This window comes from Vulpes vulpes, chromosome 14, assembly GCF_048418805.1.
Source record: "Vulpes vulpes isolate BD-2025 chromosome 14, VulVul3, whole genome shotgun sequence".
Lineage (NCBI taxonomy): Eukaryota > Metazoa > Chordata > Mammalia > Carnivora > Canidae > Vulpes > Vulpes vulpes.
This window is the reverse complement of record NC_132793.1, coordinates 63,235,834-63,253,677: the sequence shown is the minus strand read 5'-3', so window position 1 is coordinate 63,253,677 and position 17,844 is coordinate 63,235,834. Positions and strand designations below refer to the sequence as shown.

Here is a 17,844-nt window from a genome sequence, read left to right as displayed (position 1 = left end):
GATTTTACAGGCTCATGTCACTTGTTTCTAGCTGCACAATGGAATCCAACATTTCTCCAAAGACTCTATGTTACTTTAATAGGAAGTAGTATTTCAAAACCACAATCATTGATACTGGGTTGGTATTTCAAAAACATGATCAATGCTACTGGGTTCATAGTTTTATTTAATTTTTTACATTGAGACCTCTAATCTATTCGGAGTTCATTCTGGTATATATTGTGATTAAAGGTCAAATTTTATATTCTTACAAATGATTATCAATTACTTAAAGTTCATTTTTCCCCAGTGATTTATAACTGCACTATAATCTAAATTATATTTCCATGTGTATTTAAACTTTCAATGTATTTGTGGACTTTGTATTCTGTTCAATTGGGTCTGTGTGTTTGCCACACAGTGTCAATGCCACTTTGTTTTTAAGAGGCTTACAGTGTTTTTTCAGTTGGGTTTTCTCATTATTTCAGTGACTACTTCTTCAATTCTAAGATGTCCAATTACTAATACCATCCTAGATATAGTATTCCACTTATAGGTATAGATGCTGAAGAGAGATGGACGTCAAAGAAAACTGCTGACCAACTCTGGGCTGATGGTCAGTTTTTCATCTCTATCAGAGAAAGTTAAATTCAATTTCAGTATAAATAACTAGACTAAGAGAAAAAGGGGAAAAGAAAAACTAGAAATTAAACCTTCATAATATTAATAATAAAGGTAAATTATAAATCCTAAACATTAGAGTGCTATTTTTCTAAAGTTATACACACAGTAGTAAGCCAAAACTAGGACCCATATTTCTGTATGGCTAGCCATTCCTTTCTGCCACAACATAAGATCTGTAAATTTCATATTACATGAAGGTATTAATTATACACAGAAAATCACATTATATTTGAAAATTTTGATATTAAATGATAATTTATACTCTTATTCTTTAAGTTGTTCCTATTCCAAATACCTAAATTTGGCAATTGAAAAAAACCCTCGGAGAGGAAGACGGCAGTGGAATAGGACCCTAGGTTCACCCTATCCCAAGAATACAACTTAATAACTATCAAATCATTCTAAATACCCCAGAGATCAACCTGAACACTGACAGAACTCCACAGATAAAGGGAGATAAAAAGTCACAGAAGAAAGTGGGAAGTGCAGAGCTATGGTTTAGGGAAGAAAAAGATCATGGATGTTGTGGAGGGGAGGGAGCTGTGGTCACAGAGTAAGGTTGGCAGGAGCACAAAGGTGAATGCACAGGAGGTTATTTCCCCATAGTCATTGGCCTGGAAAATGAGAGAGGTTGAATTCCATGAGTTCTTACAACAAGTGGACCTTAAAGCCTGGAGTTTTAAAGGTCATTGGACTTGCTGGGATAGAGCCTGGAGGGCATTAGGAAGAAGGCAGGCAAACCCCAGGGGCATACAGCATGGAAACAGTGATCTGAAGAGCACCTGGGCACACAGTGGGAGATTATTTGCTCTTCTCAGAGCATCTCCTTGAGAGACAGCATTCACAGATATAGGGTTCCTAGAACAAAGGAGTCAGCCAGCATCAATTCTCTCGACCATCCCTCACAGTAAACACAGAGCCACCTGCAGGAAGCAGCACAGTGTGGACACTGGCTACCTAACTTACTTACACTAAGCGTCCCCACCCCCTGCAGTCCATGGAATTGCCTTTCTCAGTCAGGCCTGCCTCAGTCTTAGCCATGGGCCCTTCCACAGGAGACCAGCACAAACCTCTGCTTACACCACATCTCCCAACCAGAGAGTTCTACAGGGCCTCAGTTCTGGTGGAGGTGGTGACAGGTCTCATTTCACAAGCAAACCAGAGCACATCTAGTTAAAATTCACCACTTTCAGGCCAGGGCTCAAACACTACCAACAGCAGGCACAAAAAAGTCAACTGGCCTATAGGAGAGAGCAGCCAAAAACAGTACAGTGGACACTGGAGACACTCTCAAAAGTGCCAGGCCTAGGCATTACATGGCCTCTTCCTTATAAGGTCATTACTTTCACTAACAGGAGACATAACTGGCTTTACTAATACAGAAAAGCAGGCAGAGACTCAGACAAAATGAGAAGATAGAGGAATTTATCCCAAATGAAAGAACAAGACCTGGTCATGGTTAGAGATCTAAGAGAAATAGTTATAAGTAATGTGACTTAAAAAAAAAAAATAACGTGACATTTAGAGAACTTAAAGCACTAATTATAAGGATGTGACTGGACTTGAGAAAAGAATAGAGGGCATCAGTGAGACCCTTACCACAGATATAAAAGACTTAAAAAAAAGAACCAGAGATGAAAAGTGCAATAAATGAGAGTAAAAACACCCTTGATGGGATCCCTGGGTGGCGCAGCGGTTGGCGCCTGCCTTTGGCCCAGGGCACAATCCTGGAGACCCAGGATCGAATCCCACGTCGGGCTCCCGGTGCATGGAGCCTGCTTCTCCCTCTGCCTGTGTCTCTGCCCCTCTCTCTCTCTCTCTCTCTCTCTCTCTCTGTGTGTGTGTGTGTGTGTGTGACTATCATAAATAAATTAAAAAATTAAAAAAAAAACACCCTTGATGAGATGGAAGAAGCAGAGGAATGAGGTAACGACACAGAAGACAAAGTAATGGAAAGCAATGAAGCTGAACAAAAGAGAGAAGAAAGAATTATGCAAGATGAGAACAGTCTTAGGGAACTTAGTGACTTCATCAAATGTAATGATATTCATCTTACCGGAGTCCCAGGAGCAGAGAGAGAAAAGAGAGTAGAAAATTTATTTGAAGAAATAATAGCTGAAACTTCCCTAATCTATGGAAGGAAACAGACATCCAGATCCAAGAGACACAGAGAACTCCCATCAAAATCAACAAAAGCAGGCCAATACCAAGACATATTATATTAAATTGGCAAAATATAGTGATAAAGAAAAAATCTTACAAGAAGCAAGACAGAAGAAGTCATTAACTGGGGTGCCTGGGTGGCTAGTCAGTTAAGTCTCTGCCTTCAGCTCAGGTCACAATCCCAGGGATCGAGCCCCACATAGGGCTCCCTGCTCAATGGGCAGCCTGCTTCTCCCCCTTCACCACTTGTGCTCTCTCATATGCTCTCTCTCTCTCACTCTCTCTCTCTCTAATAAATAAAATCCTAAAAGGAAAAAAAAAAAAAGGACTTACAAGAAAAAACCCCACAAGGCTAGCAGGAGATTTTTCAAGAGAATGTGGCAAGCCAAAAGGGAGTGGCATGATATATTCAAAGCACTGAACAGGAAAAAATCTGCAGCCAAGAACACTATATCCAGCAAGGCTATCATTCAGAATAGGAGGAGAGATAAAGAGTTCGTGACCATTAAATCAACCTTACAAAAACACAGGCCTACCTCAAGAAGCAAGAAAAATCTTAAATAAACAACCTAACATTACATCTAAAGGAACTAGAAAAAGAGGGAGTCCTGAGTGGCTCAGCGGCTGAGCATCTGCCTTCAGCTCAGGGTGTGATCCCAGGATCAGGGATCAAGTCCCGCTTTGGGCTCCCTGCGAGGAGTCTGCTTCTCCCTCTGACTCTGCCTCTCTCTTTCTGTGTCTTTCATGAATAAATAAATAATAAACAACCTGTAAAAAAGAAACCAGAAAAAGAATAACAAACTAAGCCTAAAGCAGCCAGTATAGAAGGAAAGAATAAAGATTAGAGCAGAAATACCTAATATAGAAACTTAAAAAAAAAAAAAAAAAAGAACAGATCAATGAAACTAGGAGCTAGTTCTTAGAAAAAAAAAAAATCTACAAAACTGATAAACCTCTAGCCAGACTTAGCAAAAAGAAAAGAAAAAGGACTCAAAATCACAAATGAAAGAGGAAAAATAAAAACCAACACCATAGAAATACAAACAATTATACGAGAATATTATGAAAAACTATACACCAACAAACTGGACAACCTAGAAGAAATGGGTAAATTCCTAAAAACATATAAATTACCAAAACTGAAACAGGAAGATATAGAAAATTTGAACAGACTGACAACCTGCAAAGAAACTGAATCAGTAACCAAAAAACTCCCAAAAAACAAAAGTGCAGGACCAGATGGCTTCATAGGTGGGAAAAAAAAAAAAAATGCCCTTCGTTGTTTTGTGTGATTCTATCCAAGAGTAAAGAGCCAAGCTTATAAACTACTAATCACTGCTATTCTCTTATTAAACACATTGACCATTTATTATTTTTTAAAGAGGTAATTAAGATAAATATTAAAGGAAATACAAAGACCCGAATTAGGCAAGAAAATCAAACCTCTCATTAGAGTTTCTGCTCGATTACAAATTCTCCATTTAATAGTAATTCAGTATTGACATGAAAGAGATAGCTAGAAGAATTTCACAAATTACATGCTAGTTTTTACAAATGAAGTCTAAAGTCTAAACTCTACTTACTACTTAACATGATAGCCTTTGGAGTCTTCCTAATTGAGCCTACAAAAACATTATTCTCTGGCATTCAAGTCCTGTACATATACCAAAGAATTCTATTTTGAAAGTTACCCTTTCACATTACTCTCCCACTTCCTTAAACCCTGACAGTACTTTTCTAAATTTAGATAAATTATCCAAAATTATAGGTTATATATTTTTATCAAGCTATATGTAGATGGTAAAAAAAAAATATGTATTAGGAAAAGCATTTGTTTGACTATAAAAAGGTAACTATGTGAATGCAAAGAGTATTCTTTTGTATAGTTATAGAACCGCATTCGAAAAACAAACTGACATCTCAGTTTATTTTATTTACACAATAAGTTTAATTTACATAGAAATGACAGAGCATTTCAGGAGCAAGTCTTAAAAACAATTTCTGCTGAATGACTGCTATAATAATCTCCTTAAGAGAGAAATAAACATAAACTAAAATGGCAGTTATGAAACATACATAGTAATTTTCCAGTAAAGACAAAACTCAATATTTAGTAGGAACTTACTAAAAAAAAAACAGAAGGGGTTTTGGTTTAGAGTACTGGCCAATGTTAGAATCTGCTACCTTAAAACTTCAATCTTAGTAAGGCAAGCTCCTAAGCGATAAACTCAAATTTGCACTATCTGCTGAATTCCACCCTATCCATCAATGAGAAAGGAGATTTTTCAATGCTTCCATGTCCAGAACATGGTGAGATGCTTTCTATAGGCTCTCAATGCATCTAGCAATCTCACTGGTAACATGAAGTACTAAATTATTTCCAGAATTTAAATGCAAAGGTTAATTTCTTTCTAGGAACTTTAAGACAGTTATATAAGAACTTCTATTTTCTGAATTATGGTGAATTAATAAGTCTAGTGTTTGTCTATGAAGAATAAAAATTTTCCAACACAACATGTCAAAATACAGACTACTTTTAATCAAATAATTTTAATCAGCAAAGCTGTAATCATCTGCAAATCTTAGAAATTAAAAGGGAATTAGAGTGAAATAATTGAAAATTGCTTCATTTTACAAATAGGAAAACTATCATTAGCATCTCATTTTCCTTTCTTCTGATAAGAAAACATCTTTATGGCCAAATTCCTAAAATCAAGAAATTTCCTAAAAGGCACAGTTCTCGAATTTATAGCAGTTTATACATTTTATCATTTACTATTCAACAAATATCACGAAAAAACAAAAAAAAAATTCCCCAAATTGCTAAAAAACATGCACTAAAAAAAATACTGTAATACAGAAGTATCCTAAGAGAAATAAAGCAAACTCATGCCATTAATTTACTAACAATATTTTTTAACTCTATTTTATTATTTTTAATTTAATTTTTAATCTTGCTAAGTGGCATATTTACATTTAAAGTCACCGTAAATCGTTCTTGGAAGAAGGCAAGATAGGCAGAAAAAGAGAATGAGAAGAAAGGAAACTGAGAAAAGAGATAGAGAAAGTGGCAAAGGAGATGAGAGAAGGCTTCCTAGGAGACATGTGAGCCAAAATCTGAAGGCAGGGAGAGGTAGGGGTATTGTGAAAGGGAACAAGGGCATTTCAAAGAGAGAAAACAGTATAAGATAAAAGTACAAGGTATGAACCGGAAAGTATATCTGACTGAAAGGCATAGCTTAGAAATAGAAATGAAGGAATATGGACAAAAAGATAGGTCCACCTATGCATTATTAAATTCCACCATAATGAACACCAAATTCACCATAGTGAAAATTGTATCATTATTCAATTATTCATATGTAACTAGAACTCATACATAATCCTAAAATGTAGGAAATGAAATTCAATGAATAATCAACCTTCAACAGTGACATCAGTAATGAAAACAAGTATTTCAAACAGGATATGAGAAGCAAGATGGTAGAGAACAAAATGCTAACAACTAAACTTCCCTTCTCTCATCCTTGGATCTTTTGTTGTGGAAGTTTTACACTAGAAAGTTATGTTTACTTTTGATAAATATATTGGGAAGTAAATGGGATTGGTACTTGAAGCCCAGGGGGTCCACTGATCTATATTTGAGATACATTGCATTATAGAATAAATCCTGTGATTTTGGGTGATCCTTTGGGGCCAACTTGCTCATGAACACAAATGTGAATGTAGGCATATGAGGTGGGAAATCTAGATAATGCAGAATATTTTCTATCTATATATAATTATTAAAGTGAAATTTCAAGATGCTTTGATTATAATGGAGTTAGATCCACCAAAAATTAAAACTGTGACCCTCCCTATGTTCAATGAACATAAGATAGGACATCCGAGGAGAAAGGAATCACTTACACATGAAATAACCTAATAAAACACAGTTGTTAAATTTGGCCAGAGATGATGCTAGAGGATACAGGTTAAGGGTAAAAAAGATGCAGACACCAAAAAGCGCAAAGTCTGTTTAGAGAACAGCACCTGCCCAAGTGAACAAATGTGCATGGCTTATGGAAAAGAGTAAATTGTAAGCCACATTTAAAAACAAAATGAAACAGAAGAAACATCCCCAGTTCTGTAAAGTCAGATACTATGGATATTATATTCGAATCAACATAATAACCAGTTTGCTGCACATAATTAATTCAAGTGGAAGCAGACAAACATCTCATGTGCAGCAGAAATTATTCAGGGCATTAAATATCCTTAAGTTACAAATGTTAGAGAACAATATCAAGAACTGTGAAGGACCTGAGATTTTATCCTGTTTGTGAGCTAACAAGTTAGCCTGCTATTTCATGGATACTACCAAAAGACACTAGACCTGTGTCAGAGACAAAAGAGTTTATTATTTAGGGTATATATAGCAAGCAGCACAAGCTTATTTTCATCTCTTTCTTTTGTCCTTCAAATCCCAAAGAGGTGATGCGAATGGGCTAAGGATAGAGGCTAGGCATGATGTGGGACTGTACCATAGCTGAAGAACCTCAAAATTTATGGAGATCAATCTTATAAAGGGGCTGCTAGCAAACCTGCCCATTTTCTGCCACTAAGAGCATTTTCTTGGATAGCAAACAAATCTTTTCTCTGCCTTGGAGGGAGACACAATCTCTTTCTTCCAAGTTGTTTCCTATACAAACACCCCGAAAAGATAGTTCACAACAAATGCTGTCAGTGCTCTGTTCAGACACATGTGGAAATGCAGTCTATGGAGAATTGTCTCCCAGCAAACATAAACAAAGTTTCATATATTCTTTATGCTACTGCTTAACCAAGTAATTCATTCTGACTAGTATTTTAAAGAATCAAAACAGGGATATAGTAACTACAGCTTTTCGTCAGAGAACTAATGTAGTATGTAGTTATTACACTAAACCAATGCGTCCCTATGCAGTTTATTAAAATTACTTAACATGATACTGAATGAATAAAACTTTTGGCTTTAACAAAACATTCACATGAATAACAAATGACATTTTCAAGGGTTCCTCCCAGTGGCAGCATATGAGAAACCTAAATGGTCACAAGACCTAATCCTTCACCAAGTCACAGATAAGTGAGGCCTAATTAATAGCCAAATAAATATCAAGCTTCACACAGATGAGCACTTTTTTTACCTTTATATGGAGGAATAACTGACTGTGATGATTTGATATACATATATATTTGTAGAACGATAAGCAAGACTAATACAATTAATACATCCATCACCTCACATAATTAACATAGGTAACTCTTAAAGATAAACACTTCAAAGAACATGTATTACTCCTGGCAATAACAGAGGATTCAACTTTTTAAAAATATTTAAAAGATAAAATTTGGCATGAATTTGTTTTCTGATGTAATGACTCACTACAACTACAAAATATTAAGGTCATGGGAAGTGTATGATTACATAAAAACTTTTAAACTGAGAATACATTTCAAACATAACCACTGAAATAAAAAAAAAAGCAAAACCTTTTTTAAAATCACTATTTTTTTAGAAAGACTTCGTGAATTACTTTAACTTCGAAAACTTTATTCTGACTATTCAAATTGGAAAAACAACAACAACAACAAATTTAAAGTTGAATATATGACCGTACCTCGCCTAGAGCTTCGTATCTTTTCTGGTTCCACCTGTGCAAGTCTTCTCGGTAGTTAAAAACAAATGGTTCTCCTGTTTTTATGTGTCTTAACTGCCCCTCTAGAAGATAAACAAATAGTATTGCTGATTCAGAGTATATTTACAATACTATGAAAAATCTAACAAATGTCTGATAAAAGTCTAAAATAACTTTCTCAGAAGTTTCATTTTTTTCATTAGATTTTCCTTCAGACATCAGAATGAAGCAAACACCTAAATACTCTTTAAAAATGGCCCCAACTATTCAAACACTGGTTTTTGACCTCCATTTCTCTAAAGCAAATTAACAACATTTGAGGGCCTTTAATGTATATAAAGATCTTTGCTAGTTACAGCTGTGAACATGGTTCTAGTTCCTCAGCTTAGAGATTACCTGAGGAACAAAAGGATAAATATTAAAAAGTTAAGCAACTTTTCAGGAAGTTAAACAGGAATGAAGTAAGTCAACAATCTAAAAACTGCCACAGGCAACCCACGTAGACAATAAAGTTTAAAATGAGTTTGGGAAACTGGAAGATCCCTATAGGTTAGAATAGATTCAGAGGGTCCAGTGAGATTTCTCAACTAGGCCTTGAAGTATGGTTAAGATTTCAAACAAACACTGGAGAAAAGTAGTGAGCCAACCAACAGGTTTGGACTGTCAAATCAGACACACTCAGTTCAGAGATTATGCTGACAGTAACTCAAGGTAATATCAAGGGAATAAGCAATCAAGAGGTACAGGCAAAGAAAAGCCAGAGAAGTCTGGGACAGCCTGGGCACTTCTTCCAGGTTTTTTCCTCTCATTGCCAGCACTCTCTGGTCCAGAGCAGGTGAGGTCTCTAAGTGAGGCAAAAAGGTTACCTCATACATTAGTGAGCATTTGGTTATAAAATACTTCAATTTTATGTGCCAGAGAGTGGTACTATTTATATGATATTTTCCAAAGAAATATACTTCATACAGCCACAGATTATATGTTTATTTACCATAAGCAATGCCACATTCAGTCATCCTGCTCAAAGTATTCCATGGATAAAGCCTCTGCTCATAGTAAACGTTAGTCTGTAATCACTAAAAGATTACATTATCATCATTTTCTAAGGAGAAAAGACCAGGCCACCTGTCTTCTCTCTGTCCCACAAGTATTCTCCTGGTGATCAGGAGAGAAATAGACCACAGCCCAAGTACTTTAACCTATTCTCCTCTGCCTCTACCTAGCAACTTAAAACAAAAATGTAAAAAATGGATAGAAAATTCAAATAACAGTGAACAGTCCATTTTAACAGAAACAAAAAGAAGTACTGAACCAAACTGGAGAATATGTTGGGATCAAACAGTAGAGGTCTCAAACTACTATATCTGGACCTGATGCAAAGAGCAGTGAGGCACAAGAAAGGGGTTAGAGCCCAAAGAAGGGTATGATCAAGCAGAGTGGAACCCAGTATTTCATTTTTACTCAATCAGGACATGCAGGAGTGGACAAAAACTTAAAAGGAAATAATGACACTGAAACTGAACTCTGGAAATACTACTCCAAGTAAAATTACTTCACTATTTTTATGAATCAATTTCACTACATACAAAATTGCTTTTAAATATGCAAAATAAGGGCTAATCCTTATTTGTAAAGTTTTAAATACTCTCAACATGAGATACTGTGTTGAATCACCAGAATACTCTTTTTTGAATTCTTTAGGAAAAATGGGACCTGTCAAAATAAGCCACCTATTAATTAGCACTACTGTTAAAAGTGAAAATAAGGTTATAAGGCAAAGAAAGTGAGCATTTTTTATCCAGAAAAAGTAGCTAGATAACTTATATATTTATTTGCAAATATGGCATTTCTCAAAGGTTTGGACAATCTCTCCAGAGACTGTCAAAGATCTGTTTTAGGACATTTTAGCTACGGTCCTCAAAATGAGTTGTAAAGTTTCACATGTATACCTAAAATGTGTGCTCTTCTGGGAACTGTGTCCATATATTTTTTTATCAGATTTGTTATGGAGTCTAGGACCTCAAACATGCTATCACTTTCCTAAATTAATTAATAATCTGAAAGTATTAGGATACCTTCTGACATGTATTAAGAGTTCAATAAATATCAGGTTCAAATGGTCTGCCACAAGACCAATTATTTTTTCTTAGTGATACAAAAGTGTGCTGAGCATACACCAGAGCATAGGGTGTATAGGTGAGGGCAAAAGCAGAAAAGTCTTCAAGTTCTTTATCAGCAAGAACATTTGAGCTGGACCTTATACAATTACAACAACAGGAGAATTGGCTAAATGGGCATTTTAAACAAAAGATGTATATGAAAAGGCACAGTGATTTGAAAGAATAAGGTATCAATTTGATGCAGGTAAAAACAATCTCTTCCCCTTTGGCTTAGGGGGAACAATCTCTTCCCCTTTGGCTTAGGGCTTCTTGCTGATAAAGAACTTGAAGACTTTTCTGCTTTTGCCCTCACCTATACTCCCTATGCTCTGGTGCAATATTATGAGGCAGCACACTTTTGTATCACTAAGAAAAAATCTCTTCCCCTTTGGCTTAGAGTAAAACTTGTACCCAAATTCTTCTTTTATCCAACTAACTACTTTAAAATCCTTTAGAAAAAATTAGAAACTTCTTCAATCAGGTAATGGAAGTTCAATTTCAAAGTTTTCATAAGAGTTTCTGTCATCAGGGTGCCTGGATGGCTCAGTTGGTTAAGTGTCTGCCTTCAGCTTGGGGTCAAGATCCCAACATCCTGGGATTGCCCACATTGGGCTCCTGCTCAGCAGGGAGCCTGCTTCCACTCTCCCTCTGCTGTTTCTCCTGCTTGTGCTCTTTGGCTGGCTCTATCTTTCTCTCTCTCTCTCCACCCCACCCTGTCAAATAAATAATTAAAATCTCAAAAAAAAAAAAGTTTTTGTCATCATAAAAAAGAAGTATCTAAGCTAAATATCTAAGCTAAGAAATATCTAAGCTAAAAAAGAAATATCTAAAGATACAAAGTTAGAATTGCCCTCATGGGGGTTTAGTATTAAGACCCAGTTTCCTATTTCCAAATGCTCACCTCTTTGAAAAATATTCACCATTTATCCAAATTCAAAGCTGAACTGTTTCAAGCTAAAAATAAGATCCTTAAAAGTGACATTCTCTCCTTAGAATCCAAGCATTTCTGCCTCATACTGTTAGTCTATGTTTATGCAAGTATCCAAAATACTTACAAATGGTATACGTGTGCAAGGATGCATTCACATTTGAGGTATACATACACAAAAGGGCACATGTGGATGCAAAGATATAGGTATGGACATGCAAGGGTGTATAAAGTGTGAAAAGGTGTGTGTATGTATCTGGTAAAAAAGGGGAAGATAAAAGTGTATTGCTTCTGGGGTACCTGGCTGATTCAGTTGCTAGAGTATGCAACTCTTGACCTCAGAGTTCAGACTCATGAGCTCAAGCACCACATTGGGTATGGAGCCTACTTAGAAAAGAAAGGTGTATAGCTTGTTCTTTTATTCACTTTTAGAAATACTCAAGGAAGATTAAACATAGACTTCAATGAAAACTGATGTCCCTATATCCACAGTTCTATGATTTACCCATAATACCAACATTACATCCCATTCCTGTTCTTTTTTTTTTTTTTTTTAAGATTTTATTTATTTATTCATGATAGACAGAGAGAGAGAGAGAGACAGAGGCAGAGACACAGGCAGAGGGAGAAGCAGGCTCCCTGTCAGGAGCCCAACACGGGACTTGATCCTGGGATCCCAGGATCGCGCCCTGGGCCGAAGGCAGGCGCTAAACTGCTGAGCCACCCAGGGATCACCCCCATTCCTGTTCTGAAGGAGTCTAGGAATAATTTTTCAAAGGAATAAAGGCAATTTTAGTCTCAATGCTCATTTGGTTCTGTTATTTAAAATAACAAAGAAATCTGAAAAAAACAAAATATTACATATTTTGGCATAAGATATCCTTAATTAAAAAGCATGAAAATATGAGAAAAGAGATCAAAGTTTCTAATATCACCTGTTTAAACTCAATTAATTTTCTAGTACACAGAGACTGTCACTATAAATCCTGACACCTATAACTGATATTATAACTACCACAGTAATATTCACTACCACAGTGATAACAAATCACCAATTTAGTTGATGTAGACCAAAATATACAAAGCTACAACTCAAATACCACCAAGCCTGTAACAATAGTACTCTTCAAGTATAATATCATGTTATTAATTCAGTGAATCATAATTCTTTGTCCCAGAAACATCCTTGTAACCTATGATATGTTCTTCCAAATCCCAATGAAAAGTCTTTCTAATTCAGAATTTAATTAATAAATTTTAAAATAAGCAGGGCACCTGTGTGGCTTAGTCAGTTAAGCATCGCTTTTGGCTCAGATCATGATCTCAGGGTCCTGGGATCCAGCCCTGCATCAGGCTCCCTGCTCAGCCTCTCACCTTCTCTCTATATCTCTCTCTCTCAAATAAATAAACAAACAAACAAACAAACTTTAAAAAAATAATAAAATAAATGTTAAAATAAGGATGTTGCCTGAAAAAAAATCTCGGAAAATTGAGTATCGTGCTCAATTAAAATATCATCACAGATGATAATTGCTAGTCATTTCATTTCAAATATGTGAAAAAGTAGCATCTTTCTACATAATTTAATTGGAGTCGCAACTGGATGCCAGAGAGCTGAATGCTCAAGACTGAAATATGTTAAGTCAAATCAAATTCATGTCCGTTGTTTTAAGCGATTTGACAATTATGGGAAATTACAATTCTTTTGTTTGAGTGAAGAATTCCACCATGAAGGGTTAAGTCATTATTTCTTAAAATACATAAAACATTCTAACTGGCTAATAAAAATAGAGAATAATATCTGTCCTATGATTCTACTACCATAATAAATAAGTCTTGTATATAGTATACAACCACTTACTTTCATTAAAAGCATATTCAAATCCTTCCAGGGTATCAGGAAAATCAAGTGGTGGTTCATCTTTTTTCATTAGTTCATCCAAATCAATCCTAGATAATAAATCTAGAAAAGAATATGAAACATACTTATGTTCATTTTCTTAATAACAAAGTTATATTTTAATAACATAGCTAATAACAAAGATTATATTTTAAATTAAGTATTCTTTTGTTTTATTAGGTTACTTTTTATGTGTTGCCTTATTGATAATGTTTTTAAAATCTTAAGTTCCCCAAGTGCTGCATCATGGCAATATCAAAAGCATTTTCCAAATCATAATTCCCAAAACAATCATAATTTTAGATCCTATGTACCACTACAGTAAATTATTAACTTCTTTCCTTCAAAAGGAAAGGCACCAGCTCCCTCCCCTAAATCAGGCTGAGAAGGAACCAGCCAGCTCTTACCTCCTCCTGGTTGTTTTCTTTCCCATCCCAGTTTATTTTTTGTCTCCTCCCCACCCCCAACCCCAGCCCCTACCTCTGAAGCCATTTTATGAACTGTCATGTGCCACCTGAGCCTCCAGTAAAAACAAAAAACAGGCTTTCCCCGTGAAAAAAAAAAAAAAAAAAAGGTGTAGAACTAGGCCATGCCCCATCACTGACTTTAAGCCATGTGGCTCACAGCTTCTCCTCTAAGTAAATGCTAAATAAATATTATTTTTAATATTGAGAAAAAAAATACCTTTTCAGGTATTAATTTGTATCTTATTAACCTCTATCCATAGTTTTAAAAGTTTCAGGTCTTTTAAATGGTCACTAAATCTTATATAAAGGTGAAACTACTACTTATGAATAAAGAAACTTACAAATTTAAGTAGGGGTAATACAGCACATTATTCCATTTTTATAGGAAAAATCACAATATTAAAATAGAAAAAGCTAACTGGAAAAAATGTGGTTAACATTCAAACCAAAGCAGTTTTTATTCTTCACAAAGTTTGATTTCCATACAATAAAAAAATTGTCAACAAAGGTTTTTAAATAAACATTCTATTTTGAAATCATTTTGGATTACAGAAAAGTTAAAAGAAAGTACAGATACTGTCTGTATATCCTTTACCCCATTTCCCCTATTGTTAACATCTACATTACCAGGGTACATTTGTGAAAGTGAAGAAGTCAACGAAGTCCAAAATTACTCATCAGGTTTTCCACTAATGCCCTTTTTTATTCTAGGATTCCATCCAGGATACCACACTGCATGCAGCTGTCATGCCTGCCAATATCCTCTGGTTTATGACTGATTTCAATCTTTGCTTCTTTTCCATTATCTTGACTGTTTTGAGAAATACTGGTTAGGTATTTTGTAGAATGACCCCCAATTTAGGCATGTTTGATTTTTTTTTTTTTTTTAATTTTTGTGATTAGATTAGGGTTGCAGGTTTTTGGAAAGAATGCCACAGTAGTGAACTGCCCTTCTTATTACATCACATCCGGGGGAACATGATATCCGCGGAACATCACTATGGATGTTAGTCCACATCAGTTGGCTAATGCAGTGTCTGCCAGGCTTCTCAATTATGAAGTTACTATTTTTCCCTTTCTATAACCTATTCCTCAGATTATGAGACGTAAGTCTAGCTCACATTCAGAGAGGAAGAGGTGGAATTATGCTCTACTTTGTGGAGCAGAGAATATCAATATATATTATTTGGAATTCTTCTGTATGAAATTTTTGTCTCTCTTCCTCCATTTATACATTTATTCAATCTTATTTGTATCAGTAGAGAGTCATAGATATTTATTGTAATTTTGGGTTACAACCAATACTACATTTATTTTGTTACTCAAATTGTTCCAGCAATGGTCATGGCTGTAAGCTCTTCCAGCTGGCTCCTATAACTCTTTGACATGCTCTTATCTTTTTGTTTTTTAAATATTTCCTTATTTTGTGTTACTACAAGATGGTTGCTATAGGCTTATCTTTTCCCTGCCCCAGCCTAGAATCAGTCTGTCAACAAGAATTTAATGATATTTCTTAGGTTCTTATCATAGAATGAGGCAAAAATTCTCACTCTATGTCATCAGACAGTCATATCAAAACTCAGAAAACCAAAAAGATAAACTTCAAATATTTATTCAGTTACAAAAAGATGTTTTTTTAAAAAAAGAAAAAAAATTTAGTTTTTGAGTTTTTTCATTCTAATTCAAGTTCCTGAAATCAGTTCCTAGGATATGTAATAAAGTCCCTTTTCCTACAAAAGAATTATCTCAGAAGAAGCACTTTATTTCTGTCTCTTACTTATAGAGATATAACAAATCCATCTGTATGGAACTTCAAAATATGCCAAAAAAAAAAAAAAAAGTAGTTTGCCTACCTCCATCTCTATGTCTCTCTTTCTGTAGGACATAAAGATAAGCCCTCAAAAAAAAAAAATCATTTTTTTAGTACTTTTCAAAACTGCTATATCAAATAAACCCTAACTCCCATGAAAGTATGGCATCTTCAAAATTCAAAAATAAAAAATGTCAGCAAATTCTTTAGTAAAACGCAAATGTCACATAATATGCATACTGGGCTAAAAAAGAGATATAGGCTGACAAATGTCTGATTCATTAGTAAGTTTCTGAACACCATGTAATTCTTTGCAAAACAGAGTAAAATGGAAGATTTCTTAATAGCATAAATGGCTTGGAATGGCTAGAAAATGTTCTCTCTTTCCAATGAATTGAGGCTCGCTCCTTCACTTTAAGTCATCTACAGTTAAAAACTTAGAAACCTTTTCGTCAGACACACAGCAACTACCTAACATATAAGCAGGTATCTTATGTCTAACAGGCATTTTGTCTATCAGCTCAGATCATAACACGCTAACTAACATCTTTATACCAATTTAAAGTTTTCAGATACTGTACCTCACTTGATCATCACAACCCTATAAAGTAGTAGCATGTATTATCACCTTCACTATCTTTCAGACGAGGAAATGAGCTCAGAGAAGTAAAAGGGCTTGTCCAAAATTACACCTTAATTGTACAGTGGGATTTGAAACGGAGACTTAAACAGGTATTTGTACACTCATGTTCATAGCAGCATTATTCACAATAGTCAAGAAAACAATGCAAGTGTCCAAAGACAGGAATGGTGTGATCGTTAACTTTATATATCAACTTGACTGAGCTATGCCATGCCCAGATATTTGGTTAAACACTACCCGAGTGCCTCTGTGAAGGTGTTTCTAGAGGGTATTTGAATCGGGGTGAATATGTATGTAATACTTTCAAACACTTTTGGAAAACTAACAAACATAATGAAAATGAAACTATATTCATAATTTTATTCTTCATAAGGTAAGGAAGAGGGGAGCAGAATATTTTAGGGTTAAAATGGCACATAGAGTAAGTAAGGTGGTTTTGAAAGAGCATTGAGTTTAGGTATTGGAAAATACATTTATTCCACTTGTCATTCTACTTGCCCACCGAGGGAGAATCCAGAAGACATACCTTTCCCCACAAAAATGAGAAACAAATTTGTGAGGACAACCCTGGCATCCCTGAAGAGTTCTTTAATGGCTCTTATCTTATGCCAAACCTTACAGTGAGAACTAAGTCACTAAACTGGGAAACCTGGGATGCTATTTGGAATCTTTGGCAAGGCCCTTAGCATTTTGGTATAAAGCCCTGCCATCTACCACAGGTAACTACTCTCCTTGGCCCAACACTGGGCCTTAGTAGAGACTAAATGCTTAACCATGGGCTACCAAGTTACCAGGTGACCTGAATTACCCACCATAAACTGGATGTTTTCTGACCCACCAAGTCATAAATTTGGGTGTGTACAACAGCATTCCATCAACAAATAGGAGTGGCATATCTGTAATCAGGACTGAGTAGGCTCTAAAGACAACAATAAGTTACATGAAGTACATCAAGGGCTTATAGCCTCCATTCCTGCTATACCTTCTATCTATTGGCATGCACCCAAGGCCTCATGGAGGGTTTCTACCATCAGTTGATAGAAGACTTAGGTGTGTTTATAAATGGTTCTGCATGATACTCAGGCATCACCCAAAAGAGAAGCTAACACACTAAAGATGCTTTCTAGGATACCACTGAAGGAAAATCTCTCCCAGTGGGGAGAACTGACAACAGTGTACTTGACTGTTCTGTTTGCTTGGAAAAAGAAATGGCCACACAAGTGAATATATAACGATTCATTGGTTGTGACCACTAGTTTGGCTGAATGGTCAGGGACCTGGAAGGATTGGAAAACTGGTGACAAGGAAATTTGAAAAAGAGTTATGTGAATAGTCTTCTTGAATGGACAAAAGAAGTGAAAGATATCTGAATCCCAAGTTAATACTCACTTAAAAAGTGACCTCAAAAGAGGAAGATATTAATAATCATCTGGATAAGATGACTCCTTCTG

General features: G+C 35.5%; 1 protein-coding gene across 21 annotated transcripts in view; it reads right to left on the bottom strand.

Annotated features, from left to right (window-relative positions):
- Positions 1-17,844, bottom strand: part of ARB2A (ARB2 cotranscriptional regulator A) — a 413,243-nt gene that overhangs the window by 354,313 nt on the left and 41,086 nt on the right. For 18 of the 21 annotated variants that reach the window (XM_072736791.1, XM_025992896.2, XM_072736792.1 and 15 more), the window contains 2 exons: positions 13,435-13,536; positions 8,469-8,569 (listed from right to left, as the gene is read on the bottom strand). In XM_072736791.1, coding sequence (XP_072592892.1) covers positions 8,469-8,569; positions 13,435-13,536 — 203 coding nt within the window. The remainder of the gene's footprint in view (positions 1-8,468; positions 8,570-13,434; positions 13,537-17,844) is intronic. The other 3 variants (XM_072736796.1, XM_072736795.1, XM_072736797.1) reach the window with 1 other exon arrangement.